This window comes from Tinamus guttatus, unplaced genomic scaffold, assembly GCF_059628265.1.
Source record: "Tinamus guttatus ecotype Peru unplaced genomic scaffold, ASM5962826v1 Tinamus_guttatus_pri_ptg000246l, whole genome shotgun sequence".
Taxonomy (NCBI): Eukaryota; Metazoa; Chordata; class Aves; order Tinamiformes; family Tinamidae; genus Tinamus; species Tinamus guttatus.
The window spans coordinates 9142370-9159082 of record NW_028288780.1 but is presented as its reverse complement, the minus strand read 5'-3'; the positions used below and the strand labels follow the sequence as shown (position 1 = coordinate 9159082).

The 16713-nt window shown below is 51.0% G+C and overlaps 1 protein-coding gene across 1 annotated transcript in view; it reads right to left on the bottom strand.

The window, feature by feature from the left end:
- SYNPO2L (synaptopodin 2 like) overlaps positions 1 to 14297 on the bottom strand; it is a 28472-nt gene extending 14175 nt beyond the window's left edge. The window contains exons 1-3 of the mRNA XM_088526425.1: positions 14182 to 14297; positions 2842 to 2993; positions 3 to 658 (exon numbers count right to left, since the gene is read on the bottom strand). Coding sequence (XP_088382551.1) covers positions 3 to 658; positions 2842 to 2993; positions 14182 to 14286 — 913 coding nt within the window. The 5' untranslated portion in view covers positions 14287 to 14297. The remainder of the gene's footprint in view (positions 1 to 2; positions 659 to 2841; positions 2994 to 14181) is intronic.
- Positions 14298 to 16713: the final 2416 nt, after the last annotated feature.

Here is a 16713-nt window from a genome sequence, read left to right as displayed (position 1 = left end):
ACTGGCCTGCTTGGCTTTCTCCGCGTACGTCGTGGTTAGGTCTTCATCGACGGGGTGCTCGACGGGCCCCACCATGGGGATGAGATGGCGCTCGGCTCGGATGGTCTTGGTGGCGTGGGGCAGCAGCAAGGCCTCCGGGGAGGGCTCCCGGCGCGGTGGTGAGGGCGGCTGCAGCTGCCCCTCGCTGTCCGAGAAGGGGGTGTCCGCGCGGCTGCCAGGCCGGCAGGCGATCTCCCTCTTGGCCACGCCACCAGGGCCGGCCGCCTCGGCGCCCTGCTGCGCTGCGGCCTCGGGGGTGCTCTCGTAGCCGCTCTGCTCGGACAGGGACACCTCGTCCTGCGGCGCGTCCGCCCTGCTGCCTGTGCTGTCCGGCGGCGAGCGCGGGCTCTTCTTGCGGGCCCGGCGCTGCTTCTCCTGGGCCACGGTGTCGGCATCGCTGTCGGTCTCGCCGTAGTAGGCCTCGCTGTCCGGCGGGGACGTGAGGCTCTCGAGGCGCCTCTGCGGCCTCCGCGGCGGCTGCGGCTGGGCCGGGGCTGCTGCTGGCTCGGGGCTGAGCAGCCGCGCCGGGGGGCTGAGCGGGGACGGCGGCGAGAGCACCCGCTGCCCCGGGGATGGCGAGCGCTGGAGCCGGGGGCCCGTCTGGTCGCCGCCAACTACTCTGTGGGGAGAAGGAAAAGAGGCGTGATGTGGGATGGATGGGAACATCTGCATGGGAGGAGAGCATCCGTGTGAGGAAGGAACAGGGGTGTAGGTGCCTCTCAGGGACACAGGCACCGAAAGTGCGGTCATCAAGGTGAGACTCATCTCTGGTATCAGCTGCATGCTCTTATCCAGATTTGTGCATCTTTGCAAACCCGGTGTTAAACAGATGAAAATCAGAGCGCCCCGAGAGCATCTGCAGTTGATCTGCAGAGTCAATGGTAATCAGCCTCCCAGGCGTTTCTCCACGGGAGGTGAATTCCTGCACAGCAGAGGTCCCCAGGAGGAAGCAGTGTGCGCTCCGGGGCCCAGCCTGCCGGTGGCAGGCGGCAGGGAGAGCCTTAGCCGTGCCACCACGCTCCAGATGCCGCTGGAACTGCCTCTGCAGCTGCGTCAGCTGCGCAGCTCAGGGCGTCCTCAGCGCTGCTTTAGTTCACAGCGAGCTTCAAAGGCAGCAGTCAGTGCCGTGTGTTTGCTCTGCCCTCTACATGGGAGTAAATGGAAAATACTTAAGAGAAAAAAGCCTGAGCTGTTGTTTGGGGTGCGACCCTGCTGGTCAGAAAGGTCCCATCAGTGGCCTGCTCACTCTGGGACTTTTCATAAGCAAGCAAGGGTTTTGATGACTGTACTGCAGTCACGATAGCCAGGCAGCTCCATGGTGGCATTTTCTTGCCTTAGACAAACCAGGAGGAAACTAAGAACTTGGCATGTTTTCTTTGTCAGTTTATTATTTTAATTACGTTTGTTATTATGAACTCTTATTTGGCACCCCCCCAAAAAACAGAAGTCCTTCCTTTTCTTTAAATACCAGACCAGATAAATGACAAACATCACTACTTGTGAGCCTCTTTGTCTTCTGCACTGTACACTCAGGTCACAACCTCTCACTCCCTCTTTCCACACACATCCTGCCCCAAATGGAAACACACGTATGACCTTAGATACTCCAGATACTCATCCCACTACCTCTGTCTGAAAGGAACTGACGGCTGTTTTCCTCAGGAATAGAAATATGAAGTGGGAATAGAAACGTGATCAGACAGCAATACTTGATGAGTCTTCCACTATCCAAGATGAAGCCAGCTAGTTAGGTTATTCTCAGACCATCTGATGCTGGCCTCCCATCCTGCCTTTGTCACTTTGCTAATTCCAAGTGTGCTGATTTTGGTCCCATGGAATTTGCCCCAGCACCTGTTGGCTGCAGATAGGTTCCAGTGTGGTGAGATAAGGCCTTGGCATGGGACCAGGTGCTATTCTGGCTGTCTTCTGCAGGGCTCACTCATCACACTTAATGACAGCCAGGGGATTGGGTGAGCACATCAGAACACACCAGGACACGTTTGCTGAAGCTGAGTGGAGGATCCTTCATGGTGACACCTCCCTTCTTTCTCTAAGCACTGCCCACCTCCATCCCCCTTTTAGAGACACCCTAACCAGGATGGCTCTCCTTCAAAACTGCTCTCCCACTTCTCTCTCTCCTCAGGACTGCAGAAATCACATTGCCCAGGTGCCTTCTGATTTAGTAGCAGTGTGGATTAGCTGGGACCTCACAGAGCTTTGCTGCACTTGTCTTCACATGATTAATTTGCACCTTGGGCCTCATCCAACATGCACTGAGGCTCAGGGTTAACTTTGGCACTCACTGGAACCAGTGAAGTCCCTGGGACCACTTTTATGCCTAAAGGTGAGCCTTGTCTCTTACTTTTGTGGAACTCTTTTCACACCCCACTGGACTACCATGATCTCCTGTAGCAAAGCTTCTCGTAATCTTCACTTCACTCTTTGCCTTGAGTTATCCCATGTACAAATCTATTTCTACAGAATAATCATTTATCTGTAATGAACTGAGCTCTGTATGGCAGCTGCCTGGTAGGAGTGTAAATAGCTTGTGCTTCGCAGCAAATTCCTCACACTGGAAACAGATCTCCCCACAGCCCAAGGGGCTTGGAGACCTGGGGACAGTTCCTTCTGGAGAGCAGCACAGGAATGGTCCAAAAATATAGGATGCCCACACCTTAGCCATGGGGAGCTCCTCCTGGTGTGAGTCAGAGCATGAAGAAACCAGAGGTGTCCTGCCTGCCCTCTCTCTGCTGGGTGTGGGTATCTGTGTGCTGCCCGAAGCCGTGCTGGGGCGGTTATTACCTTTTCACACGGATGTTGAGCATGCCGTTGGAAGAGTCGATGATCTGCATGGCAGAAGCGTGGGAGAGGCCAGCACATGATTTCCCATTGATGGACACGAGCACATCGTTTTCCCACAGGCCTCCACGACACGCTTTGCTTCTCTTGCGGATCTGGAAATGCAGAAGAGAGAGGTTAGAGGTGAAGGGAAGAACAGCAGCAATTTAGCTCAGTCGCTCCTTTCCTGCTGGCCATCCCTGGAGGAACCAAGTATGGGCTGAGCATTGCTCTGCCAGTGAAGGCTCTGCGCTCCTGAGGGAGTCCTGCCTGTGCTGCTGGGCCTCTGCCTCCCAGCTTATTCCAAGGGTCACAATGACTTGAGCACCAGCAGGATTTGAGTCTTTCAGTTCAGGTGAACATCCACATGCCCTAAGTTGCAAAAGGGAGCCTGTATTTTAGAGGAGGAACAGGAGCTCTTTCCAAACGACCGATGTACCTGGCTGTGTGTGAGCATTTCCTGCTGCCTGCCCCTACTGCACATCTCTGGAGGGACCCCCTGCATGTCCCAGAGTCCCTGCAGGCACCTTCCTGGGGAAGAGACCTTGGGAAGGATGGGTCTCATGGCACTTCCTGCTGCCAGGCGTTCCTGCTCTCATGGCTTTGGCCACTATGTGTCTGTACTTCTCAGGCCATACAACATGCTGTCACACCACGTAAAGCTGGAGTAAATCTTTAGCCCTAACAGGAGCTGTGCTGGTTATGCATAGCTGAGTCTGCGAGTGCAGTCAGAATCCCGAGTTCCAGGCTAGGTCCCAGTTCTGTGGCTTCTCATGACCTTCTTACCGTGTGTTTCTTCTTTCTTCCTCTCATGCAAAGTAAAATCTCCTATCGAAACCCCCAACCCACTGCCTTTCTGTTACGCAAGCAAGCAAAGCTAGTGCCAGCTCAGCCCAGAGCAGCTAAGTGATGTCTTTTTGGTAGAACTGTGTAGGACCCACAAGGTACTCATTTTGCACAGGCAAGAATAGCCAGAGAAGATCAGGTGCGAGGCAGTAACGCACTGCATTTGTAAATGCTTCTGGCAAATTTCTTCAATTCTTGCAGTGTTGTTGACTGAGAGACAAATCAGAGCAGAGCTGTTTAACAGAGTGCCCAGTAAACCACCCACAGCAGGTCCCTGCAGAGAGGTGATGCACAACAGGACACTTTCACCTGTATCTTCTAGTTGTGCTGCTCACGCGACCGGGCTTGGCCGGAATCCTTTGCAAGTACACGGGGAAATGGCCCAAGGTGCTGTGCCCTGCCTCTCTGGGCAGCCCCAGGAAGGGAGCCGAGGTGGGGGGATTTCTGCCCTGTCAGCACTGCCGCGGAGCAGGGCAGGAGGGAAGTGAGAGCTGGAGCCCTCCAGAGGCCTCTTGGCACTGCTGGCCGCTCTCGACACCCCAGCCCTTGGCACTCGAGGGGCGTTTGGGGCTCCTCTCCACTGGACACGCAAGAGCAGCGCCCCTCTGCTCAGCCTGACCGGTGTGTTCACTGGCACTTGATCACACTGCGGCCTCTCCAGCTTGACCCCAAAATTTGCCAGCATGCTTAAAATAGGGACTGGCTCATCCCAGCTGCCATAGCCATCAGCCCCTGTCATCCTAGCCCTTTATCTCCTTCCTTGTTCATATAAACAGCCTGGAATGAGAACATGTGGGTCTGCAGTAAAGCACTGGTGCAGAAGTGCTCTGCTGCTGTTACAGTACAAATGTCCCTTGCTGATGCTGGGAGCAGGAATAGCAGCACTGCTACCCACTGACACAGCAACTAATGCAGAGAGAGAAGCTAACATGGTTTAAAAGGAAGGTGTCCCCATGATATTCCCCAAAAGGCCAATGGCTGCTCCAGGCCACATGCTCAGTGCTCAGCCCTGGATGGGAAGGGGATTGCTGAGTACCTCCCCCACTCCTCCTTGTGAAAAGGGGACCAGTGGCCAGGCCAGGACTGAAAATAGCCTGTCAATATTCCTGGCATTCAGCTGCCCCCAGGTTTATAAATCCCTCCCCAGGAAGGTATAAATCTGGTTCATGGGGCAGAAGGAGACACATTATTTGCAGCTTCCCTTCAGCGACAAACCCCAAGCTTGCTGCATGTGCCGGGGAGGAGAGCAAGGGGCTTGAAGGCAGAGGAGGATTCTGCAGCGACAGGGGCAGCAAGGCACAGAAGGGGCAGGAGTTAATCCGCAGGGTGCTGCCTGCCGGGCACTGGGCAGCCTCTCGATGGAGCCCACCACAGGGCTGCCAGTTTGTACGACTTCCAGCACAGGGCTGTGGAGACCTTTAGAGACAACCAGAGCCCTCGTGTCCCACGGCGAGGGCAGCACGGAGCGCTGAGAGGCCGCGGGCCGGGCTCGCTGCCCGCCCTGAAGGTCGGGCTGCCCTCGGCGCAGCCGCCTGCTCCCCGTACCCAAAAGATGCCCCCTCCCGGGTGCGCCCGGCCGCCACACGCGCCTTTTGCTTAGGCTGCGAGCAGGAAGAGAGGCGGCACCTGGCAGCTCTTCTGAAGACCTGCCAAAGGATGGGAAAGTGGCTTTGTGAAGAGAAATCCCTCCTCCTTCCTGTAGCAGATCCTTGGGGCACTTTTTTGTGCGAGTCAGCACAGAGGGACGCTGAGAAGGGCAGCCCTGGATTGGCCCAGGAGACTGCACGGTCTCCGCTGGGGCAGATAGGAGGGATTCCCTTCTTCCTTTGGAGAGGAAACCCCCACAGATCCCTCATCCTCTCAAGGACCTGCTGCACTTTCCATTCCTTGCCTAGTGGACGGGCTCCTTCCCTGTGACACAGCAGGGCTCCCCTGGAAGGGCTCTCCTGCCTGGATTTCAGCTGCCTTGAGGGAATCCCAATTTCAGGGTCTTATTAATTTGTGCTATTGAAAATATAAATCAATATAAACCTAAATGATCCTATTGAATCAGGCAGGAGCGAACGAGGCGGAAACAGCTGAGAGGAGAATAAAAGGAAAAGGTTAAGGGCAACAGATGAAGAGGAAAGGAAGAAGAAAAGTTGTTGAAAGAAAAGGCAGCGCTCAGAGAGACTCAGAGGGCCAGTGCTGGGAAGAGGTGTTAGCAGATTTTTCCCTGTTAAGTCCTGGAGAGACAAAAGGACACAGTGATTATTGGACGTGTCGTGGGGGACTATGGCCCAGCTTTTGGGAACAGAATGCAGGGGAGGAGGGGGCAGGCGCAGCGCGGCAGCATCTGTCCTGCACTATGCACTATATTTAGTCAGCGGTATGTGGAGGGTGAGCACACGCTGGGATGCTAAGAATAGAGTAATCCTGATTATAACTCAGTGGCTTCATTCTTGCCTCAATACAGCACAGGCAACCTGTCTGGAAACTCTGCAAACACCCTCCCAGCTGGGCAGCCCCTCTTCTTCCTAAGAAAGGAAACCTGTTGTGGGCACTCAGTAGTGGCTTGCAGTGCCTTTCAGAAAAAAGCTCTAGTAGGTTCATGCCTTTTTCCTCGTTGCCTCCCCAAGGTGTCTCACACCTCCTCTCAGCAGCAGAGTTTAATCTCTAAGGTAGGAAAACAAATTACATTATCTGCCTTCACCCTAACCTCCTAATGCATCTTTCCAACAACAGTCTAGCAAACAGGCCAAGCCAGAGTTGTGGAGAGACCACAACTGCTCTCTGCATCCAATGCTTCTACTCTCTGTCTGTGTCTCACACCATGGAACTACTCCCTTCTCGCAGCACCTACAAGGGTGCTCCATAGTAACCTGGGGTGTTTAACTTTCATTAAGGTTTCATTTCACAGCCTTACATAAAATGTAGTCCTGCCATGGGGTTCTACTAGAGATAAGAACTTCCCTATTGTACCATAAAGTGGTTATAAAGCATTACCAAAGGGGAGTGAAATCAGGTAGGAACTTAAGAGCCAACCACCATTTGGGTCAGCTTCTCCCACGGCTTCCTGCTCAGCCCACCACGAAGTGGTTGGTGTAGTTCATAGCTGCTTGAGCAGAAGCACAGCCCACCAGCTCTTCTCTCTCAACATCTGTTCACATCATTTTGGTTAATGGAGCAGATTGTTTTCCCTCCAAGACTAGCATCTAATCTGCCCCTGTGCAAGGAAAATGCCCTTATGGTTTAAACACTGGAGTGGGATTCAGGAGACCTGGATGGTTTTTTGTGTGACCTTGGAGGAAATGTTAAAACTGTGTGCCAAAGATAACAGGAGTCACAAAATCAGGAAGATTTTCAGTAGCCTTTTGCTCTCACTCTTAAATTTTATATGTCTCAGCTGCCCACCAGAATGCAGATCCCCAGAAAGATACTTTTTTTGACTATTAAGAGTGTGAACAATGTCACATCTCATAGCAATTTTACATGAGATATTTACTCCATCATATTGTAATTACACTAACCATTACACTTCTTTAGTTCCAGTAACTTCTTGCCCAGACGCCTTTTTCTCACTTAAGAAGTGCTACTGGGTGACTGGCTTCTTGGTAAAGCAGGTCCAGTGTTCCTGGGGACCTATCTCACAGGTTATCTACAATGAGACTAGTTAGGGGGTGCTCATCTAGAGAGAAAGAGAGGGAACAGAAATTTTCTGGGACAGTAAATGAACAGAACAAGGGGAGGGTGGTGAAAGAAAAGATCTTGGGTAGAAGCAAAGATTTGAGTGTCTTCTGGGCCAGTGGAACTGGAGATAAAACCTGGTAGCAGCAGAAGATGCTGGTGCTGGCCAATCCACCCAGTGAGACAGACTCCTGTAATCCATCAGTACCTCAGTGCACTGGCAAGGGGGATGCTGCTAAGCTGGTGTTGGAAAGAGAGGAGAACAACTTCTCCAGTGTCCTGGACCTCGTTCCAGTTTGTACCAGGCATACAAAACAAATGAAAGCAATCGGGGTTGCTATTTCTCTCTGCTTTTTGAAAGCAAACACCTTCAAAAGAAAATTTTGCAGATAACAGCTGTGGTAGTGTGTGTGCAGGGGACAGAAAAACAACCCCAAATTATCCACCTTCTTTCCCTAAGCAAAAAACTTGCTACTAGGAGCAAACACCTAGCCAGAGTTGACTGTAGGTATGTGAAAAGAGACTTTATCTCCATGGCCTTTTATTACTTGATGTGAGAGTAGATGAAAAGGTAGTGAAGGGCAATGCCATTGTCGAGGAATAATGCCACAAACACAGGGATAGATACTAGTAGTTTTTTGGCAAGCATTTGGCTATCAAGAGAATGAAATAGCAAGATATCAGGCTTTTTTTTTCCTTTTTGTTCCCCCTTTTTTTATGAAGCAAAGGTTCAGAAGAAACAGACATGTATGTGAAAAAGCAAGAGCTCCTGTGCCTGCCTATCTGTTCTGGGACAACAGAGATTGAATCCTCATATTTATCCATGTGGATCCCTTTTCAGAGGTTCAGCCTTGCTTTTTCTGACATCAGTGTTTTTAGGATAAAAACTTATGGCAATAAGAGCTTTTTCAGAAAACCTACCCACCAAAATGTCTGTGAAGAGGGAGAAGCACCAAGCTGAGACAGAAGGGTAAGGGGAGCCTTGTACACAGGGCAGACTCATCCCAAGTTATGGCTTCTGTCCCCTAGAGCAGGGACTCAGTCTCAGCACTATATCCTAATGCTACACTGTAAAAGGGAGCAAGCTTTGAGTAAAACCCTTGCTCAGAACAGAAGATTCCCTTCACTTAAAGCAAGCTACTGCCCAGACCTCTGCAGAGACAGGAGGGGAAGCTCTTCTAGCAGTGTCCTTTGAAGAGAAGTTTGAGACAAGCTGTGAAAGCAAAGAGCAGGAGGCAGCAAGAGGCAGGCTCAGGAAGGAGAAACCACTCAGGAGAGAAATGTCCAGGCGACCAGAGGCTGGCAGTCTCGCTTTGTCACCAGCACGATTGCCTCGTGTCCTCCGCGGGGAAGGCAGGCAGGGGAAAGGCAGTAAACAGAATGACATGGCTCCCTCAGTGAGAAAGGAGTAGTTTAACAAATAGTTAAAGATTAGCCAGGGGTAAACATAGACTATAAACCAAGTTTCTAACTATTAGTGACTTCTCAGACTCTAGAGCAATCTTTCAACTCGTGTTATGCTGGCAAAAAGATCCACCTACTTGGCAGAACTTGATCAATTTGTGATGTCCTTCCAGTCTTGCTTCAGAAGTAGCTACTACTCTTACTTGGCATTTTCTGCGTAATTTCACTGAATTTCACTGACCAGACAGGGCCTGTCTGGTCTAACGGAGAGCCCCTACCCTGACAGGAAAGGCAGTTTGGAGGGAATGATACAACCCCCCACCTAGTTTGCCCTCCCTGTCTGCTCTCCTCGCTTGCCCTGGGAAGCAGTGCCTGCGCAGGGCTGCCTTCCTCGCCATTAGCCCTTGTCGCCTCCCTGCCTGGCTATGGCTGCAGCCTGGCTGCTCTTTGGGAAGCTCCCCAGCTCTGCATCCCTCACCCTTGCCAGGTCTGAGCACTGACGGGCCATAAGGCACAGCCAAAACCTCCAAAAAAGCCATCCAGGCTCTCCTTCTGCAGGGCGGTTGCATTCGCAGACCCGCACTACCACACCAGTGACTGCTATTGGTGAGGCTGCCAGCAGGACTCTCTCAGGTGGCACTTCAGACATCCGTGAAAGCAGATGAAGAGCAGCGGGCCTGCCTTTCCCTGGCGGGCAGAGGGAGAGGCGGCGCTTGCAGCTCTGCCCCCAGCTCTTCCCAGGCTAGAGCTGGCCGCCCGCAGCAGGACGGGCGCATGAGCGAAGGCCGCAGGCTGCGGCACGGCCCGGCGGCCCGCGGCAGGGACTGGCCGGGGGGCAGGAGGAGCACTGGGCTGGAGAGCTGCCCCTGGCCTGTGCGCGCGCCTCGCTCAGCGACGAGCCCGTGCTGTGTTTGAACTGCGCTGCTGCTGTTTGCCCAACATCCGCTTGTGGACAGCGGTCCTACCTTTCGACCTCCAGGAGAGGTGAAACAAGGCTTCTCTCCTCCTCTCCTATAGTTTCTCTACCTTACGTTATTTTTTCTTGAATGTGGCTGCGTCCATAGGTGTATTTCCAAAGAATTCTCCCTTTTGCATTACCTAGTAACTTCAACACCTTCATATCTTTATTAGAAACAACTCAAGCAGAGCTCATTTGTTTGTTTGCCTTTTTTCACAGATGAATCATTTTGCTGGCCTGTAATCCTCCTGTGATTCGTTAATATGCTGAGGTCTTTCTCCACCACTATCACAACCAGCTAAAAAGCCTCTAATGTCCACTGATGTTATTAGCATTAGTTCTGGACCAGCCTATGCTGGAGGTACAAGTGCTTTGCTTGTTTTGTAAAGTAACTGGTTTTACTCAGTGGAATAAATCTTGTTTTGTAGATGATTCCCTAAAGACAGCTCTGTGTTGGTTTGTACCATCTTTAAAGCTGCCCTGCTAATCTTGGTAAAATGCATTTCTGACGTATAGCTCCACATTATATTTCTAGTTTGCCTGATTATGCACTTTAAGCTTATACCTTATAACTTCTCTGAGACTAGCTATTTTATATTTTGTTTAGTTTCAGATGCATTTGTGCTCATTTCCTTACTGCAAAGACATCCTCTAGGAATCTGCTGGAATTATTTTCCTTACTGCACTGTCTTGTCAGAATGTCTAAGTCTTCTAATCACTTACAGCTTCTCGCAGGGATGCTGTATGTGTCAGGGCCGTATATGTTTCCCCTAGTCTTTCTAAAATAAAAATCTTTCTCTCTACAGATCCATTTTGCTTCTTGTTTTTAAACTTGTTTTCTATCTTTCCTGATGATTGTTGCAGGCCAAAGGTTTGTTGTGCTGTGTCGGTGTGTGCTACTGAGCTATACCTTGAGGCACTTTTATTTTGGTAAGGGGTAGCATAAATAAAAGGGGTAAAATAATAACAACAATAACAATAATAATAATACAAATAATAATAATAATAGGTAGTATTCTCCTTCATCTGCCTAGCTAAATTAAAAGATTCATTTCAAATGATAAACTTAGTGTGAACACACAGTAGTTGTGCTGTTTTCAGCAAAAAGGACATTGCTATAACTAAGAATAAAATGGAGATCCTTTTTTTTTTCGGTCCTTAACTCTTATTATTCCCTTGTTTTGCTAGCTCTTTCTATTTCAATTCTTCCTATTTTCTGTAAAATTACTCATGTTCTCTGTTTATCTTTAATCCCGCTGCATACCTTCCTGCTGAGCATCTGTAGCATCAGTATCTGTTGTTCAGCTTATTTATTACTGAATTGTTTTTTAATACAACTCTTAAGTTAAAAATCATCTACCTTCTCCTCTGAAGGTTCCCCAGACACTAATGAATTCTCTGCTGCTTCTGTTTGGCTCTCCCTCCGCTCCTCTGATATCTGCTTTTTGGAGATTGAAAGGCGCAAAGGCGATCATCTGGGTGGAACAGAGCCTCTCATCTGTGCGACTCCAGCAGGAAATCCTGCTTTCCCCAAAGTTTAGTCTCTGGAACACCTGGCTGGATGATGCCATCAACTCTTAATTGAAACCACATAGGTTTTAGTCAGACAACCGAAGCACTAGCTGTTCACAAATCATCCCTTGCTTGCGTATATGGTAAAATATCAGGACTGTCACTTCTCATTTACCTCATAGGTCATGTTGACGCTGGAGTGAATGAACTTCCCAACACACTGCAGTGCTAGCAGATTAGATGCACTGTTGAAAGTACAACTTGCTCTGGAGCATTAGCCTCGCAGGGAACACAGAGGAAACAGGAGATGGACTCATCATCAACCCAATATTTTCTGGCAGTCCCAACACCTCTGTTTGAGTACAATGAATACCATTTATATCTTATTTATTATACTTGACTCACTTCCATTTATTAGTCCCAATTTGATACAACATCCAAAGATAAGCATATTTCTCCAGCATTCCTACTAAGACTTTTCTAGTCTGGAAGTTGGAATTCCTTAAAATGACAGCACTAGAATCCCATGAGACCCCAGGTTTATCAGCTCAAATATTTCCTGGTACCTGTAGGATATTCATGTCTCTATTTCCTACAGATTCTCTGTAGGAAATCTTCTCCAGATTCATCCATATTGTGTCCTTCCCCACTTTGTCCAAATAGACAAAATTGCAGTAACAGCCAAAGCACTCATATTACTGTTGCGTTAAGCCAAGTTTTCCTTGTCTCATGTAAACACTTCCCTTTCTTTGTGCTTCCTTTGACAGCAATCAGCTTCCAAACAGACCCTTTGCATTTATCTAATCTGCCTTTCCATGCGCGTGCACCACATTCTTCACTGCGCTAACAAACACGGTGCTGCTTGACCTCAGCTCCCATAGCCAGGCTCCCTCTGCCGCCGCCTCGTGCATGGAGCAGAGCCCCGCAAGCCCCTCACCGCCGCCCCGGGAGCCCCCGCTCTGCAAAACCCATAGAGCACCATGCAGCAGTGCTGCCCTTCCCTGCGCAGTATCGCGCGGCCCTAATCCCTGGCCACGCTTAATAGCCATGAGGCCATTCCCATCTTGGACTCCTGAAATATCCAAACAGACGGTGATAAGGATTTCAGAGTTTTGGGACATGTTTTGCAGGCAGCATTTTGGCCCAGACCTCATCCTATTGATGGTCGGTAGCAGAATTCTAACTACAGAAGATTGAAGAGTTGATTTTCCATTGCAAAGAGCCCAAAACGTCAAGCTTCTCCTCTCCTACACTGTGACAGAGGAGGTCGGTTAAATCACTCCAAGACTCCTGGAGATTTATTTTCTCCTGAGCATTCAGATTCAGCATTCTGATACAATCTTATCAGGTTCCCAGTAAGGATTCATAAATCGTTTACTTGAAGACTATTTAAACACTGTTGCATTTAAGACAGTCATTACTTGGGAGTCACCTTTATTCCCAACTGCCATTAAATTCTGGACAATAATAACCCCAAAATAAAAATAAATTCCTGCATGATCAGTGCTTTATATTTTGAGCCTCTGATGGATTTGCAGCAATTACATTTTACATATATTTTTTTCTGCAGTAGCCAAATATTGAACTCCCCCCACCCCCCCTTTTTTTTTTCAATTGCTAGATTTCAGGAATGGCACCTACTTCTCAGAGAGAGCTACTTCTAGCTAATACTTTTCTGGAAGTGCTACTAATCCCTAGGCAATATTCTATTCACCTTAGGGTGCGACTTAGCTGTATAATAGCTCATTCTTTCCTGAGCAATTCCTAAACAATCTTTATATAACACAGAGAATCTCCTCCCTCTTTATCCCAATTTCAGATCTATTGGAGGGGGAATATGAGTCAAAATAATCCAAGATACTGCAAAATTTATGCAACCACATAAAATACTATTTTGCCAGCAACCGTTCATTGCAAATATCTGTGTCATGGATATGAATTCTTGGAGGCCCAATAATATGCACAGAACTTGTTTTCTTGGAGAAAAAAGATCTTTCTCCATGTAAGAAACATTCACTTTGGTGAGAGGCTACGGGATTCCAAACTGACAGCAGTTACACACAAACACTCCTTGACCTGGGCACATTTCATTTTACAGTTCTGTGTCACAGGCACAATCTTCTTAAGGAAACAGAAGAATTTTGGCAGAGCATTTGTTCATTCCTGCTGCTGGATGTTTTCCACAGAGATATCCCTGGATATCATTGTGACAAGGCTAATGCAGCTGTTACGAGCTTAATCAACGGAGCAATCTTTTTTCCTACTTTTAATCAGCCGAAAAGAGGTTCTTCTGAAAGGAGAACTGTACAGAACTGCTGACCAAATGAATGCAACTCAAGATTCATGTTTATTCCCTTATTTCATCTCCCATCCAAGCAACCTCTGCCTCTTTAATTCTTGAAATGAAACCAGTCAGAGCATCCCATGCACTTCAGGCAGTATTCGCAAAGCTTCACCACCAAAAGTGACCCTAGGAAATTTGTATCTGGCATGTAGTCATGAAATATAAAAGATGGTGAACGTAACTACAGAACCAACCTTTGCTGATTTGGTTTTAATTAACTTTGATTCAGTTGGATTTCTTATGCAAGTACTGTGAGCAAGTACTCCTGCACTGTCACCGAGCTGATCTGTGAGTGGAGAGGGCTGTGCAGTTTATAAAGGGACCTGCACCGAGAAGGAAAGCAGGTCCTTACCTGACACTTGTGCGTCTCTTTTCAGCTCGGTAGCCTGCATTTCTGCACCCACATTCCCCGCTCCCCGACCCTGCCTGCCCACTCCACCCAGGTTTTCCCTTCCAGCCCTGCTGCGTGGGCAAGGCGCTCCTGCCTGCCTTAGTGGGAGATGTCAGAGCCGCTGGGGACACGGGGGCCTGGCGGAGCAGCCCTGCCCTCGCAGCTCGCAGCGTGAGCTCCTACCTTGGACACCTGGAGGGGTCTTTTCTGCTCAGAGCCCCCCTGCAGCCGGAAGCCCCACGGGGCCCCTCCAGACAGGGTGATGAGCATTTCTTCTTCAGCTCCCATGATTTCTGTGCCTGGGGTATTGCGCCTTCTGCGTCACCTGCTTGCCGATCTCAAACCAAACTCCAGCTCTCAGGGGGCAGCGTCTTCCAGGGCCATCTTCAGAGTTTGTGGCTCCGCAGTCCCCAGAGAGGCCCTCTCCTCCCTTCCTCCCCGAAGCTCACGCACACAAGAGGAGAGCCGAGGCTGCGAAGCCCTCCCTGCGCTGCTGGCCGCTCAGCTGCTGCTCTGCGCACTGGACATTTGATTCTGCTCTTGGGAAGGGGCCAGAGGTGTCCGGCACACGTGTCGTGTCAATCTCGCCCTCGGTGCCCCCCCCCCCCCCGGCATCACGGATCTGTCGCCCAAGTGCGGCTGAAAATAGCTCACCTCCTGTCCCCACAGCTTTGTCTGACACCCGCGACGCTAAAAGCCGCTCAGGAAAAACTTTATTTCCCCGTCCCATCCCCACCACAAACCCCGGCGTCGCCCGGCGCTCGGGACCCACGCGCCGCGATGGGCAGTCGGCCCCCTGGAGCCCCACGGGGCTGGCGCGGGCCCCTTCCCCCTCCGCGGGGCCTCGGGCCCGGGCTGCCCCCGCGGCCGTGCCCGGGCCCTCGCGCGGGGAGGCCCCCACGTGCCGCCCCGCCCCGGCGCCGCGGGCCCCCAACGGCCTCCCCCCCGCCGCCACCGCCCCGCGACGTCACGGCGCGCGCGGCCCTGCCCTCCCGTGACGTCACGGCGCGGCCCGCCGCGCCGCACGGCGCCTGCGCCACATCCGGGTCCCGGCGGGCGGGGCCGTGCGGCGCGGCGGCCGGGGGTTGGCGGGGAGTGCGGACGTGGCAGCGAGCGGGTGGGGGCGCTTCCGGCGGGAGCGCCAGGCCGGGAACCGGAAGCGGGCCCGGCAGCAGCGCCGGGAGCGGCAGCCGCGGTGAGTTGGGCCGGCGAGGGGGGCTGCGCGGCGGTGCTGGGGGCGCCCGGCTTCCCTTGGGGGGCCGCGCCGCGCCGCGCCGGGCCTGGCGACGAGCAGAGCGTCCCGCCGGTGCTGCCGTAGCCTGTTCGGGTGGGGCGAGGCGGCGGCGGGACCCGGGCCTGCGCCTGCCTGGCGGCGGCCGCGCTTTCCTCTCTGCGGTCTCTGGAGAAGGGAGGCCTTGCGGCCGCCTGGGTATGTGGGTCCGGTGTCCCCCGGCTCCGCGGGGCCCGGTGCGGCGCTGCTCGAGCTCTGCCTCGTCCCGGTCTCTAGAGGAGGGTCGCCGCGCGCGGTGCGCCCGGAGCCTTTTGCCTTGTCTCATGTCCGTTGGCCCGTGCTGGCTGCCGCTTGCTGCGGATCCGCAGGGGAAGCGGGGAGGGGGCGGCCTGACCGCACCGGAACAGCCGGCCCGATGCCGTGAATGTGCGGAGCAAAGTCAGGGCTTGCACACAGATGGTGCTCCAAGTGTACCTGTCCTGTGGGGCTGGATCTCGCCTTCGCGGCAAGTTCTGTGGAGCAGGAGGTGGGTTTCACTTCTTGCACTGCAGAGATACTTGAGCATTTTTCAGTATTGGCACAAAAAAGTACTTGTGTTGTGTTGGGCAGCTCTGAAATCATGTCTTTGATAGGGAAATCTTGCAAAAAATAATCCAGACAGAGCTTCACTAGTGACTAACATATTGTAGTTTGAGCTGCATTTAAGTTTAGGGTAGCCTTGGCCCATAAAAGTGGCTTTTAGAGCCTGGGTTACTCTTTATACCAGCACCAGGGCTCCTCCTATTTCTACAGTAACCTTAAACAAGATGTTCAGTTTGCAACTCTGTTTGCATCCACAAATCTAAAATACTTCTTACTCATTTCTTGTTACAAAGTTTGTCAGTCAGCTTTACCAAATGTTTGGGAGAATGTTGGAGGGGAAGTGGTTTCTGACACTCGAGCACAATGTACAGTTTCTCTTGCTTGCTGTTTTTTTTTTTCTCCTTGTTTTAATGATCAAGATAAAATCACCCAACTAGAAAATAATTTGAGTTGCTGTTGAACTTACTCTTGAACTCTTTGCTGTTCAGTATTGTTCTGGATGGATTTAAGTGACTTAGGTTTTGACCTGCTCCCCTTTGTCATAGAAAAGCACCTCTGACTGGGGGGAGAGGATGGGGACAGGGGCAGTCTATGTGGCCTAGAATCCCAGAGACTTGTTTTAAAATCACGATGTACTGTCAGAAACCTAAATGCTTCTCCTCATTTTTATGTGGAAGAAGGCTAGTAATGTAAGCAAGAACTTTTCTGCTTAAAGATGTTTCATGTGTTTCTTTATTGCTTCAGACAGAGGAGTGCTAAATGATGATGGATATACGTAGTAGTTTTACTTGGCATGCAATAGAATTTGTTTTATGTTCTGATTTCATGGCTGGAAGCTGAGTTCTGGCTTTGGCAGTGAAAGGTGTCTGAAGTTTTTTTTTTTTTTTTTTTTTTTTTAATGA